We start from the raw sequence: 15,625 nt of genomic DNA, 5'->3' as shown, positions 1-15,625 counted from the left end.
ATCTTGCAATCACCGAGCTCTAGTCCTCCGCAGCAGTCCTTGCCCGAGGCAAGGTTTGACGTCGTCAGACTTCTTCAAGCAAATTCCGGAGCAATATTAATGTCATGTTTTTTGGTTACCGCAGACATGCTGTGTACGTCTTACTTGTAACATATACTGGACGATAAAATACTTAATGTGACAAAAACAGCCAAGGCTCTATCGTTTTGCTGTAACTCCCACTGCATTCCGACAAGCGCGAACCAAAAAACATCGAAGGGGAGAAACAAGGAAGAACAAAAGAAGACGGGAAGCAGAGCACAAAGGAGGAGGAGTGAGAGAGAAACGTTTGCCACGTCATTCAACGTCATTAAAGACATAAAAAATAAATAAAAAAGGTGGCTAGTCCTTTGTCATTGGTACAGCTCCGGAGGTCACGTGAGTTTTCCACTCCAATAGGTTTCTATTGCAGCTTCGCAGCCCTGCTTTTAGTATTTTCAGGGACTTTGATATAAAGGAGCTCACGATGCCATCTATCGAGCGCGCTCTGAAATGTTCCTGCTGCGAGCAGCTCAGGCAGCCTTGAGCTCACCTTGACCGCCGCTGGATATATAGACTCTTCCCTCCCAGACTCATGGATTCCACAGCGAGCATTTTAGTTGTCTACTCCTCAAGTGGGGATGACGCCTGTGCGGATTGGGAACAATATGCCTTCCCTGTTCGCCTGCGGAACTCAGTGTTGCTACTTTGAAGCGAAGCTTTAGTGGCCCTACTAGTTCTAGGCACTGGGCGTCGCCTGGGAAAACGTCGACTTGCTGAAAACAACAGGAAGTGCATCTCTTTTGGAGACGTTAAGTTAGTTGGACACGCGCTACGCGAGAGACGTCATCATAACGTTGGTAGACAGACCGAAACCGAAACCGAAACAAATCGGAAGGGGGAAAGTCGAGTTTCATGAATGGGCACTTGTTCGAAGGTCTCGCTCTTTCAGAGACCATCATAATCCCCTCAAGACCGTGGCTTTTGTGCGCGACCTTGTTCGCCACTAGCTTTGAAGGTAGTTCAACTCTTCCAAATTGGTGTTGTGGAACACTATGACGTCATTTGCTGTGAAAGCATGTTGCTCGCGGGGGGGATTGCGTCCTGGGCAGACCTTACGGGCACATTAGGCAAACTGTATGTCCAAAGAAGAAGAAAATTATTCCATAAAGATTTTTCACCTGGGTATTTGGCTCTCAGTGCCGGTGTGGTGAAGTGTGGATGCAGTACACGTTCAAATGCTGGTCTCCCATTCTACTCCCTCGTTTCAATCAAGGAAGAAAAGCCGTGGTATACGTGCTGCTTTTTATTTCGTTCACCTATATCTAGTCGGTTTCATTGATCGCTAAATTACATATAAGACCATATGCTTTGCTCTAGAGTCGAGAGTAATATTTTGTATAATGCCGTCGACACACTCACGGATTCAGTTAGGAAATACCAGTACCCTCTTTTTCTTTTTTGGGGTAGGCTTTCCACCGCTCGCAGTAGTGGTTTCCACGGTCTGTTCAACTGTGATCGCTACTTCAGTTGCCCCTTTCTCCTCTTTCATCGTTTTTTCTGGCTCCACAGGCAATTTAATGCTCTTCGCCTTCTGAGACTTCTCTGTAAGCTCTTTTTCTCCCACTTTCTTTTCTTCTCCAGCTTCCAGCTGTTTTATTCTCTCTGATGGCCCCGCACCAATCGTCCCACCTAAATTTTCCGGTAGCCTTTCAGAAGTGCGCGTTTCCGCTCCAGTGACTATCATAGTTTTCCTGTTCACGTCTGTTGATTTCACCACCGCTGACTTCTTCGGGTCTCTATCTTTCTGAGGCGGTTCATCAATACCTACTCCGTTTGCTCGTTTCCCTAGATTGCCTTTTGATGGTCCGACAACACCAGGTGGCATTTCAGCCAAGTCCCCTGGAGCCTTGGGTTTTGTTGTATTCTCTTTGACTTCGTCCGCCTTCGTCGAGTCCTTAACGTCGTGACCTGCCTCTTGCTCTTTGTTCTTTATTTCCGGCTCACCTTTCTCGTGCTCCTTGTTGTTCACTGCTGATGTTATTGGGTGTCCCGTTACTTTTACTGGCTCCTTTTCGTTCTTAGTGTCCTTTCCTGACTTATCGGCTGCTGAGGCAGGGGCTTGCGATTCAACGCCGTCCTGTTTTTGCAGTATAGCTTCTTTCTTCGGCGTGTCTGCGTCTTTCTTTGGCGATTCTGTTTCCGTACTTGGAGATCCAACCGCCGTGCTTGGTGTCTCGGCGGGTGATGGAGATCCTGTACCGCCATCTCCGGCAGGTCCGCCAGGAGTACTTGCGGAGTCAGGGGAAGGGCTAGCTGGCTCCCAGGGCTGCTTTGTGGTTTCAGGGAAGGAGGTTTGTCGAAATGGAAAGGTTGCCGGATAGATAAGGTTCGAGCTGGAAGGCACTGCAACAGAGAGTGTCCTCGCACGCGACACCGTTGGTAGAATGTCGTTCTTGATGGCGGGAAGCCATGTGAGACCGGCAAGGACAGAGAGAAATCCTGCAGTTTGCAGAAATCCCGAGTATGAACCAAAGGTATCCTTGAAGACCGCCACCATCACAGGTCCCAAGAGGAGGGCAGCTGCCATTGCTAAACGGGCTCGTTCCGCGTAGACTTGTACCTGGGAGCAATAGGGTGTTTGTTATACGAAGAGACGACTTTAATGGGCGCACAACACAACATAATAGTATTACATAAATGTGAGGCTGGACCAGTGTGCACCGTGCTTGCACAGACACCCATGGCGGTGTCGGAATGTTCCTAAATGAACATTTGCGTGCGTTTGAGAAATATGGTGAACTAGAGTACTGCACGGACCTGAATTTACCGGCCCGACCCGGCCCGTACCAGCATACACGAAGTCTTACCCGACCCTAACCTGCTCCGGCTGCTGAAAACTCAGCCCGATCCGGCTCGTACACGAGGCCACGGAGGCTTACCCGGGCCTAGCCCGACCCGGCTGCCGAAAACTCAGCAGGTCTGAAGCCCGGCCCGCACCTGCATAGGCAGATTTGTAATGCGATCAGCCCAACAGGTTTAGTCACACAGCAGAGACTTATAATACAGAGTATATCACGCATAGCTGGAACGTGCAGGACCAGCCTTCGATGCGGTTTGTGCTTGTAGCCTTGTAGGTTGGCGTCGAGTCTCGCGCGCTTATCTGCGGTGTACGCCGCGGCGAGGGCATGATCCGCCTCCGGCAAGGCGGAGTAACGCGAACCTGATACTGTAGCGCACCCTTCCACCCGTCCGAAACAGTGAACTCACCCGCTTCCACCAGCCGCCAGGGCGTCGCACCGAAGAAAAAGCACGTCGCTCGCGTGTTCCGTAAACTTTTGTCCCAACGTGTACGATGGAATCACAGTGGAAGCACAGGACGATTATATGTAGCGGCAGCATCGGAAGCTGGCCGAACTTCTTAATTTCTTACGAAGGCCCGGAAGAGCTACAGGGTGTTGTACAGGGCGTTCTCGAGGCGGGCGTCAAACCAAACGTATCGCCCATGAAGTCAAGTGGAACGCGGCGACCTCGCTTGTAGATTCGTCCAGGTTGAAATCGCCGGTGAGCACCATGTTGTGGCAGGCTTCTGCGGGTATACAGCGATTCATCTGACCGACATTGTGGTTGGCCACGATGAGGTCGTGCGATAGGGAGTACTGTACATCGCGGAGCAGACGCGTCGTGTTGATGTAGACGGTCGCCTTAGTCGCACAGATGGCCCTACTGTTGTTTAAAAGTGGTTCTGATTTCATGGCCACCCCTATCGCCTGGAACGGTCACGAGAATAAGAAATTGCCGTGGTGCTGGAGCCGTCCGTTTCGTACATCGCTTCGCCGCCCATCCTGACGTCGTCTCGACCTGCTTAATAAACGGCGCATTGAATAACCGCATGGACATTGATGGCTTGCCTGCTGCGGCGGCAACGATGCACCACATGGTGCGCTCACATGCCGTACCCAATGGATGGTTGGCCTAGGCGTCGCAGCTCTACAATCTTGTGCGAGTCGGTGCCTTTGGCACTATAGAAGTTGCCATCATATGTGCCCCCTTACTACTGTATCCGTTCTGTACCATTTGTTGCATGGGATCTATGCGTTATGCAGCCTGTTGCATGTGGACCAGGTTGATGCATGTTCCTTTATGGTGCAGATCCGCTATGCAACTTTTCAATGTCTTCGAGGCGAAAACTGACTTTCCATGGATTATGTGTGGAAGAACACAAGACAGACACAACGAGCTCGTCCAGTCTTTTTTGTTGTGTCTCTCTATCTTCCACCTTAAGCTCGAGGTTATGCTGCCCACTACTAGATGGCCAAAGTGAATGAGGACAACGCGCAGGGAGGTCGCTAGTGACCTCTAGTGAGCCGACATAAGGCGGCAGGAATATATTGGCACTGGTCACAAGCATTAAGCACTCTCGGCGTACTTTTGCTTATATTAGTTACGAGTTCGATTTTTTCTTCAGACGCTACATTATTATCAGGAACGAAAATCCCAAGTAGACGAGACAAGTGCTTTACCGAGGACGTTTAATCGCAACGCTAGTGTGCCAGCACTCCGTTTGGTCTGTCTGTATTTCTCAGAGCAGCAGCATGAGCAGCAGACACACAAGCGTAATGTTGGCCTTCTGCCTCATTAATGTTATTTTTATTCTGTTCCGCCAACACGCGCTTGAGACCTGAAGATGGTGACCGCACCATTTCTGGGCAACCTCATAGGTTGCCTCGAATAGCTTTGAAATTGATCAGTATAACCATAGGGTCTTTTGGCGTGAACAAGTCTTTAAAATCGTCACCGAGATAGGGTGGTATTCTGGAAAGTCGTGCGGCACGAAATCTATCACTTTCTCCACTCGAACTGTCCGAGATTAGAGATCTAGGGGTGGGGCACCCAACCGGGCCCAACCCTTGGCCTGGTAATCTCTTATCCCTGGAAGGTTGAAAACAATTCGCGACTCCAGCGAAGCCGTAGCCACCTAGCGGTGGAAGTGGCAACCCTCGAGTCCAGGTTCGGCGTGCGCCACCTATAGTTCGCTGAAGTCGCGAATAACGAAACCGGCCTCGACCTTCCCCTCAGCCTCCTGCGGGCGCGTTTAAGTTGGCTGTCAAAAGGCTGATTCACCCTAGTTGTCGTCTTGCTGAGCGCACCTGTCTCGCTTGCGTTGCCAAAAGCATGATTTGACATTTGTGAGGTCTTTGGATGTGAGCAGCATGCCTTATGCAAGTTACCATCGTCCAATGCTACACAAGAGAGTGTTTAGGAGTTGAGCGAATGTAGTGCAGCTCGTTCACAGATGGAAATTCTGCGGAAGAGTGTCTGTAGCCTGAAGAACCCAGTAAAGCGCTTCCGCCCGCGCCTCAGAGGGCGCCACAGTTTCACGCTGTAATGTGTGGGTTGCGTCTGCGGAGAGATAGAGCAGCAGTGCCGATGAGCAGCGTAAAAGATGTGGACAGAGGACGGCAGGAAGGAATGGGGGACAAGTGGGGGTGGGGGCTATTATGCGTCATGGGCCGACTGGAAAACAACGTCACATTAATTCTGCTACACGCAACACGTTCCCTGTAAACGGGCAGTTCTTTGTCATATCCCATTTAAGTTAAATAAAGAGATAAAGCATTCATGTATGAACGTCTGCACCAACATTTCTGCGACTGAAAGAAAACGAAGGCTGCAAGGACACTGACGCGAGCGAGTTGGTTTGGATCAAACGTAGACATGATGCATAAAGAAGACAGGACGGTACACAGACAAACGCTTTGTATGCCTTGTGAGCTAACTCACACGCTTCAGTCTATACCCGGTGTGGTAGCAGAGTCACGTTCTTCACCGTGCAAACGCAACCGTGCAAATGCCAGCTTTGGAAGATTTTGAGTCTGGAATCGTTTTACAAGACGCGGGGAGACATTGCACACCGGTCTGTATTGCCCAACCACCTGTAACTCCCGTTCCTTTACACACAATTCTTATGGTGACAAAAAAGTGACCTTAACTGAGCAAATTTCGGAATTGCATTCGTAAAAACAATGATCAACAAAGCTGAAATGAAAAGAAAGGGAACGTATGTCATAAAATAATCCGCGCATAATGTGCGCGGCTAAAAGAGCCGCTTCCTGAACTCCAGCGCTATTCATCCACCAAAGTTCGCCAAGATAAAGTACCGGGCTTGTAATGAATATATCTTTATTACAAACCCGGCACTTACACACCCGGTATCGTACACAGCGACTGAACGTTCAGCTTGTAAATCGTGACAGCTGACACCTTACCGATTTGTGGCTATATTAAAGGGGCACTAAACTGATGGTCGCACCTTGTCTAAAAAACTAGACAGAATGAAAGCAGGGGTTTCACTTTACCTAAATGTGTGGGAGACTTTGTGCAGCGCAAGCGCTTGAACTATTTAAAAAGCAGATCAAAGAGCGAAATCAGTGCAACTCTCCCCTCCTTCTAATGCGTCAGCAAACGTCACTCGGTACAGCAAACGGGGCAGGCTCATCCCCGAATGACGTTTTGAGTCGTCAACCAATCCACTCCCACAAGGTCAGCCGCGGGGGCGAACCTGCCGAACCTGTTTTGCTGTCGCATCATTGCGGCTCCGTGGCTACGGCGGGTGGGGTGGGGGTGGGGGGGCGGGTTCACTTCAAAGAATAAGCGCGGCTTATAAAAAAATCTCATTTGTATTTATTGAAGGTGGCCGGAAATGATGTACAAATAATACGTTATGGAAGGACATTCCTCGTGAGTGTAGTGTAGTGGCTCTGAAAAAAAAAAAAAAAAAAAAAAAACGATTTAAAACTGTGCAGCAACATAAGTGGTGGTCCGCACGAAACGTCAAAATGACGTCGCTCCTATTCTTGTGATAACTTGAAGGGCGGAGCAAGTTTAAAAAATTGTGCTCAACGCGTTCTGTACTTACTGCGCTACTATGTCGTTGTCGACCTTCATAATTTAAGAAAACATGTTTGAGAGTTAAATGGACATTCCTATACATCATTGCTGCTATATAGATTTAGTGTCCCTTTAAAAGCGATCGGGTGGTGTTCCGCATTGTTGATAAAAAAGTATCAACGTACCGAGGTTGTTGACAAGCTCATTCTTTCTTTTTTTTTTTTCAGGTGACGCCAAACGCTGGAAGCAAAAATTGGTTTTGTATTCTTTGGCTAGATATGTTTTTCTTTCCTTTTCGAACAAGTACGTGATGAAGAAAAAAGAAAATATGCACCCCTGTTCTGAAGCTTTTTGGCAACAGTTCGTTTTTCTGGTTATATCCAGAGCACAATGACACTTGTTAAAGGGGTACCGAAATGAAAAATATCTCCTCACAAACACAAAAGGAACGCGATTTATCCATTGCGTCGTTCGTGATCGAAATAAATCGCAGCTTAAGCTTTCCCCCCCCCCCCCCCTTCTCCTTCCGGACAATAAGGAGCGGGCTCCTATGGTCTTCTCAAACGATTTCTCCTATCTTTGCGGGAGATCGTTTGAGGAGACCGAACCCAACGCCACCTGGATACAGGGAGTCTGCGCGCTTGTCGACGTAGGAGCCAGCGCGCTTGTCGACGTAAGAGTAACAATTAAGAGTCAGCCAATCAGGATAGTGTTTCCAACGGCTGTAACCAGTCGCGAACGTGTTTTCAGCCTTCGTGGCCATGGAGAAGAACCACCGTCGTCTGCGAGTTGTGATCGAACGTCCCCGCGTACTAAATGGGAAAACTTGGAAATAAAACGCAAAACGGTCCCATACCTTTCTCAAGATTGATTTTCTGGAAAGCGTCTTGCACTTTATCTAAATACGTAGGTCTGCAGGTCCCAGGTGAGCTGCAATCATTTGCGGGCTCTTGAAATCGCAGAATGGTGAATCCCAGTAGAAGACAAATTCAGACTCTTAATTGGAAAAGGGAGATGAGGCAATGCACAGGCTATCGCTATATAGGTGGTGTTACCAAAACTTTGTTGTGCTCCTTGTGGTGGTGAGGGAGACGGAAAGCGCAAATTGCAGTTTCCTTCGCTCATGGATTACGAACGACGTAACGGATGAATTCCGTTCCTTTTGCGTTAACAGCAAGGAACCGGCATTGAGGTAAACTGCATTTTTGTAGCTTCGTGCCCCCTTAATAGGCATCATTGTCATTATAGGCTATAGGGCCAGGTTACACATTGTGCTAGTCTTTACGCAGCATATTTGGTAACACAGTCTGAAAGGAGGGCTGCGGTGAAGCCACCTCCGAGCGCAAGCTATCTTCTCGATCACTTTGGCCACCGACTGGACAGAACAATTTTTTGCGGCTTTTTTTAAATTCCGTGTTAGCACCGCGAAGCAACTGCGGCTATGAGTGGCGTACAGACGTAGACAGATGGAGGGACGACAGCAGGAAGGAGTGGGGGACAGGGGGGTTTTGTGCGGCCGCTAACTCATGTTTTTCCATATATGTACGTACATATCTATGCAAATAGTGCAGTGACAGAACATACTTGCTGGGGTTCCAGGAAACGATTGAGTGTAGAAACGAAGCTCATGACGAGTGAACCAGATGTAGCACCGAATGTTCCGCTGAGTAACATCATTAAGGGCGCGTTACTCAACACAGACATAATAAACAACGTTCCGGCGTTGAGAAAGCAGATGAGAGCGATACACTTGCAGTGACCGATGATTCCTATGATGTCCTGTGTGCTCATTCGGGCGAGTAGGTCACCAAGACCTATTAGGGCGATCATTGCTAACCCACTCTGCTCGCCCATGCCCAGTTCTACGGCATAGTCCAGCAGGACACATTGCACCATAACGAAGTAGCTGGTGAGGACTGCCGAAACCACCACAAGCCAAGCCACCATAGCACTCTGGTCCTGTCTCCCATGGGCGGCTGAAGGATCTCGGTACGCCTTATCTGTGTGTACCTGCGCAAAAAGGGAAAACGTTTCACTGGTTTAACAGACCACTATTATGTTAACACTTTCTGCACTGGACTTATCTGCACCTACACCGTTCTGTGACTGAGTTGGTTGCTTATTCTATGGAATTCAAGCTAGTTGTGCTAAGCAGGCTTGGGCTTAACCTGTACTCTGCGTCTCGGCAAGTAATCGAATAAATTCGTGTTAGATTTTGTAGATTTGCCAATGTAGTTGTTAAACGCTCCCAGTGCGATATCGCATACTGTAACTGTCCACTACCGAAGCTCAGAAGCACGTGTAGTGACAGAGCCTCTTTGCTACTGTTTATTGCTGGTACTACCACTTAAACAGGTGAACTACAAAACTTTCAGTCGTGACATGTGCGCATTTGCGTATTTAACGTAGTTAACGTCATCGTCCTTTATGCAAGGCCAATATGTACTGGTTAAGCATACAGGGTCTGCAAATGAGGTTCACGTCGCAGGCTCACTGCCATACAGAGGAAACACAGGGTCACTGAGATAAATTTTCTTTCATTGCCTGACGTTGTAACTTACTGAGAACATGGAGCTTTGGGGAGGGGGCGGATACAGGTAGTCTATCGCCCTCCCGTGCGACTCGGGTACAAATACCGTGGTACTATGAAGATGAACCAAAAGCCAGGAGAGGTCATGACAAAAAAAGATGAAACGTTGCAAGTAAATTTTGTTGCCTGTTGTGTCAAGCCGGTGTTTCATCTTTTTCCGACACCGTGGCTACACTCCTCGGGCCTGTCCCGCATATCCCAACGGGATGTTACCAAGGCACTCTTCGAGTACCTCAAGGCCACCGAAATGATGACCGCCCTCTGAAGCACAGGCGGCAAGCTTCACCGCTCGCAGCACGTCGTTCCCATCGCGGCTTCTCCCGCACCTGGTTTTTCTTCTGTTCTCGCTGTCTTTTTTTAAGGAATAGCAAGCCGGCACTTGCCTGGCTGACATCTCCTTTTGTGTGAAGAAACATACCCCCTCCCCCCCCCCCCCCGTCACCGTGGTATTACGAAGGATAGCGACGGCACTCTCAACGAGTAGCTTAGCTTTCCTGTTATTACTGCTACCAGGGCCGGCGGTAGGCGGGGGGGGGGGGAGAGTAATGCGACCGCCTTAGGCCCCGCGCAGGCCTAGTGGGGCCTGTGAAACGCGATGTGCCTTTGCCTGAGGCCTCGCACACCCCTAGCACCGGCCCTGCTGCTACTGAATATTTTCAACTAACATGCGTGACTTCTCATTATTTCTTTTCAAACATGAGGCGACATTAAATTGTCCCAGGCTATGTTACTGGCTCATTAACAGCAATGCCGGGTCTTGCTGCCACAGTATGTGAGATGTGGCAGGTTTTCGCTTCCTGGAAGTGGAAGCGCACTTTGCAGGTTTGACATCGATTAGGCGATCACAAACAGATGATCACAAATTCATCCTCGAACATGTGTTTGTGAACATGTGTGTTTGTGATCGTCTATGTATCAGTCTATCTCTGCTTTCCGCACGCAAAACTGAAACTGAATGTCAAGTGGCGGCATTTCGACACGGTGCAAGAGGTCTATGTCTCACTGCATTACGAAAAAAAGAAAGAGAGAACGCAGAAAAGAAATTCCAATGCTTTAGAAGCATGACAGAAGCGACGAAACGAAAATCTGATTCCTGTACGTAGACTACCTCGACGTGGTTGGAGGCGTATTGCACAGAAGATAACATTTCATTCAGTCTCTAGGAAATGTCACCTTCCTCGAATCTACACAAGTTTTCTTGCGTCCAACTTTTATCTTCAATATCTTACTACACTTATGTGCACGTAGCACGTGTGTATGTAGCACGTACTAAGTCTGACCTCCAGGACGGTTCCGGTACAGGAGGTAATTTTGCTGCTATGGGGGGGGGGGGGGGGTTCTTTGTCGAAGAATCGCATAGTTACGTCGTGTAGCCTTCACGACCAGAGTCCTACTGTATTTGTGTCGTATGAAGCGAGAACACAGAGAGAGGAACATAACTCAAAATCTGGAAATGTTTTTTCTCTTCCTCTGTGTGACCGCACTGCGGTGCTTTTTCTTGAAGACGGTCAATCAGTAGCAGCACTCCGACGAGTTATTTTTTCCACTGTTAGAAAAGTAGAAAGTCCGTAGAGGGATACGATCAGCGCGGCCCCATGTATTTCCTACTGCGAGAACATACAGGGTGTCCCAGAAAACGTGTAATTGAATTTTAATAAAAAAAAACTACGCCACATAGAAACATGTGGTCAATGGCATTGCTCTTATTAGGTTTTTGCCACCTCCTGATATGCATGTAACCTCAGTTTATTTATGTAATTTTGTGCGAACTGAACTCAATTTGCCAAGTAAAGGTCACTCTTTTACCCCACCAATGTGAAGAGCGTGCCGAATTTACTCAAATTAATGATAATTCGCAGGAATATTCAGGAGCTATCGTATCGGAAAAAATATCCGAAAATCATGCTCTACGGAGCTCGCAGAGGACAGCGCGCGACGAATTTTTCAACGAAACCATTGTCAGTCCGATGAAAGGAGGTTAGAAACCCAGCCCACACCGGCATGGTAGAAAGAGATAACACAGACAGGGGTCTAGGACATTTCGGTGCACGGACATTTCGGTGCACGGACGGTTCGGTGCACGGACGTTTCGGTGCACGGATGTTTCGGTGCAAAGCGTTACAGTGGCAGGGGCGGGGGATCACTGCAACTCGGTTCCGGGAAAAATCGTCCCGAGAATGGCTGTCACGATGTCGCCATAAGTAGTAATAGGTGGGGCAGCGGCTTAGGTGAGAAACTACGGCACCCCTGCCCCTGAGCCCTGCGCGGCGCGTGTGCGGAGGGTTGTCCGCGCGCTTAACGGCGGTGGAGGGCTGCGCGTGCGCTCATCGTAGCGTATTTTTCAGCCTGGGCAGACTTCTTTGGCCATACGTGGGCCGACTTCACATATTTTTCCGATACAACAGGTGAGCGGTTTACATGCAGAGACATGCAAAGAAGGGTCATACACAAAAAGCACAAGTGAAAATATATTTATTAATGCCAATCAAGTTGAGATATATTTATGAAAGCCAATAATGCTGGGAATTGTGCCAATTGTGATGCCAATCAGGTGAAGGAGAAAAACCCAGCCGAAAAAACATTCACCACCTGTAACAGGGCGGTGCTCGGGTGGAGGGCTGCTGTGGTGGGCGGAGCGTGACCGGAGGGCTGCGTGCGCGCTTACCCTTCACCCTTGCTGACTTCTTTCACCATTTTCCTACTTGGGCCGACTTCCTTCCCGCGACAGGTGGGCGGCGCTCGAGTGGAGGGCTGCTGTTGTGGGCGTCGCGTGGCCGGAGGGCTGCGTGCGCGTTATCCTTCAGCCTGGGCTGCCGACTTTCATCATTTTTCAGCCTGAGTCGACTTGAATCGTAATTTTTCCAGCTACAACAGGTGTGCAGTAGGCTGTTTACATGCAAAGGATAGCCATACACAAAAGTACAAGTGAAAATATATTTATTAAACTCATTAGGAATTGTGTTATGACTCTGCGTGAATGGGAAAAACTTAGCCAAAAATCTGAAGTAGAAGGAACACAATACACGTAACAAAGAATATACTTATTACAGGTATGATACAATAGCATTGAATAGGTATCACAAATCAAACACAATATTTTTATTAACAGTAATCACAAGTTTTCAATGAATCAGAAGTGATAACACATTTAATCAAAGTTTTTTTAATGAATATGGTTACAAACAAATTTACAAGTTGTATTATAAAAAGCGTGAGACGTGAGAACCTGAATATTAAACATAGCATATTGTGGTCGAAATTACTTAAAAGTTTAATATTCCAACATGACACAAATTTAATTTCTTACGAAGTGAATAGCGCAGACATAAGGCAATAATTCGAATCAACACATAGCATTAATATAGAATCAATGATAGGCATGTAGGGAAATAATAGCTACACCATATCAAAACAAAAAAACGATCACCACATTTAATCAAAGAAGATATTCTTAATCAATATGATTATAAACAAAATTACAAATTGTATTATAAAAAGTCTAATATTCCTATACGTGAGAACCATCAGTGCAATAGCGGAAAGTTCTGATAGTTGTATGTAGTTAAATGGTGAACAGCACAGACCCTGGAAGACTATGGAGCACGAACACAAGAGGAAATGCAATCTATACGACTACATTGATTAATCAAACAACAGAGTAACCTATCATTCAGAAAATCAGAAGAAAAAATCAAACTCATCAGAAAATAGACATGTTAAAAATGAACTTCACCACATAGCACGCTCCTAGCCAACAAACAGAACAAAGAACGACACGAACACAAAAGGAAATAAAGTCTATACCACTACAAAGAAGATATTCCTAATCAAAACAACAGAGTAATCTATCATTCAGAAAATCAGAAGAAAAAAATCAAACTCATCAAAAAATAGACCTTTTAAAAATGAACTTCACCACATAGCACGCTCCTAGCCAACAACCGGATCTGATGATATCTACCCTGATTTGTTGAAGACAGCTGCCAATAGATGTATGAAAGACCACGGAACACGAACGACAAGAACGACACGAACACAAGAAGAAATAAAATCTATACCACTACAAAGAACATATTCCTAATCAAAACAACAGAGTAATCTATCATTCAGAAAATCAGAAGAACAAATCAAACTCATCAAAAAATAGACCTTTTCAAAATGAACTTCACCACATAGCACGCTCCTAGCCAACAAACAGAACAAAGAACGACACGAACACAAGAGGAAATCAAATCTATACCAATACAAAGAAGGTATTCCTAATCAAAACAACAGAGTAATCTATCATTCAGAAAATCAGAAGCAGAAATCAAACTTATCAGAAAATAGACATGTTAAAAATGAACTTCACCACATAGCACGCTCCTAGCCAACAAACAGAACAAAGAACGACAAGAACACAAGAGGAAATAAAATCTATACCACTACAAAGAAGATATTCTTAATCAATACGATTACAATCAAATTACAAGTTATATTATAAAACGTCTGAGACGTGAGAATCATCATTGCAATAGCGTGAATATCTGTCATAACATTTCGAGCGCAATAGGGAATCTCAGTTTCATACTCCAACATTACTCAACTTTTACTTTCTTATTAAGTAAACAGCATAGACGTGAGGAAATAACGAGAAACAACACAATCAACAGCTACAATTAATAGAGAGCCAAACCTGCGCACCATCCAACACATAGAAAAATAATAGCTAATCAATCTATCAAAAGGCGAAATAGCACAGACTTAACGCTGAAGAACAGAGGAACACGCGGCGACACGTAAACATCAACAAAGGAAAATAATCATTGAACCATCATAAAATCGATCAATATACAATTTTCATTCTAACAAACACTACGAACCTTGATGGAGGTATCCAAGACATAGGAAATATGCACGGTTTTCACTCTTTTCCTCAAAGCCGGTAGACTTTATCTTTCTATCTATGTGACCCCATAGCACCGCGCATGCTTTATCACTCAAAGGGTTAGGGGCTATAGTACTTCGTTCAGCAAACGGGGCGCTCTAGAGGTCAGATAAGAGAGTTCAAAGGCGATATATTTTATTGTGCAGCGCAAATAGATGTCGATATCACTCGCGGGGGTCACTATCTTTTCGCATCCTTTCCCTGAAACGGAAATCTTTCATCAAAGTGGTTGACAAGTCGAATAAGTTTGTAGAGATGCGATATTGTTATTGAACATGTAGAGAAAGTTCAAATTATTAATTGGTAGCAACGATACTCAATCAAAAATGAGAAACAAATTTAATTACATCAATTTTTGTAATATCTTGCAACAGAAATTTCTAATGAACCACACAGAAATATCAAATGTGAAATGCAACTCAGAGTTATGAGGCTTTCCCACCTTAGAGGTACTTATGTCAATCGAGTGAACAATTGAAACAAATAGAAGACAATAATTATCCGGGAAGGATAACGGACGTATTTTGGTTACCGTTTCCTTTTTCGTTAGTGCTATATTTTCGTTTTCGTTATCTGTTTCTGATACCGGCCTTTCAATTTCGTTTCCGTTACGTTTCCGTTACTGTTTCCGGTAATGGAATGGTTGTTACAGAGCTGGGGGAGAACAGCCCGTCCGGCTCCATCAGCACTTTGTCTTGCCGAAGAGCTGCTTCGGTGTCACACGTATACACTACACAACTAATTTTACGTCGTTAGGATGCGCACATCTTGCAAGAAAAAAAAAAGAAAAGAAAAAGAAAAAGTAGGAACATGTCATCAGTCTTCAGTCACTCGGAGTTCAGCAACTCAAGATAGGCGCTTCATCCAATGTCGCATTCATAAGCGGACGCTCTCAGTACTAAATAATACTGCCATGGCCACGGTGAAATGAAAAAAAAAGTACAAAATAAGTAACTGAAAATCGTAGACTGTCATCCTCGTGCTATGGTGGAGTATAGTCATGTGTTGATGTCATGGAGTTATGAGGACTGGGACGACGTAAGCGACGTATGCACCCTCGAAATCCAATATTGCGCTTCTTTTCCATGCTCTCGTGTAGTATTTAGAGCATTACATAAAATGGAGTGATCAAAACAAAAACAAAAATGAAAAGTCACTCAAATGTCATCGCACAACAGGAATAGCCATTACCCGAATCC

General features: G+C 46.2%; 1 protein-coding gene across 1 annotated transcript in view; it reads right to left on the bottom strand.

Moving 5' to 3' along the window:
* Positions 1–15,625, bottom strand: part of LOC135395836 (uncharacterized) — a 59,969-nt gene that overhangs the window by 757 nt on the left and 43,587 nt on the right. Inside the window, exons 5-6 of the mRNA XM_064626925.1 lie at positions 8,494–8,919; positions 1,466–2,641 (exon numbers count right to left, since the gene is read on the bottom strand). Coding sequence (XP_064482995.1) covers positions 1,466–2,641; positions 8,494–8,919 — 1,602 coding nt within the window. The remainder of the gene's footprint in view (positions 1–1,465; positions 2,642–8,493; positions 8,920–15,625) is intronic.

The sequence above is a fragment of the Ornithodoros turicata genome, chromosome 5, assembly GCF_037126465.1.
Source record: "Ornithodoros turicata isolate Travis chromosome 5, ASM3712646v1, whole genome shotgun sequence".
Taxonomy (NCBI): domain Eukaryota; kingdom Metazoa; phylum Arthropoda; class Arachnida; order Ixodida; family Argasidae; genus Ornithodoros; species Ornithodoros turicata.
Note: the sequence above shows the minus strand (reverse complement) of the source record. Positions and strands in the feature narration are given on the sequence as shown.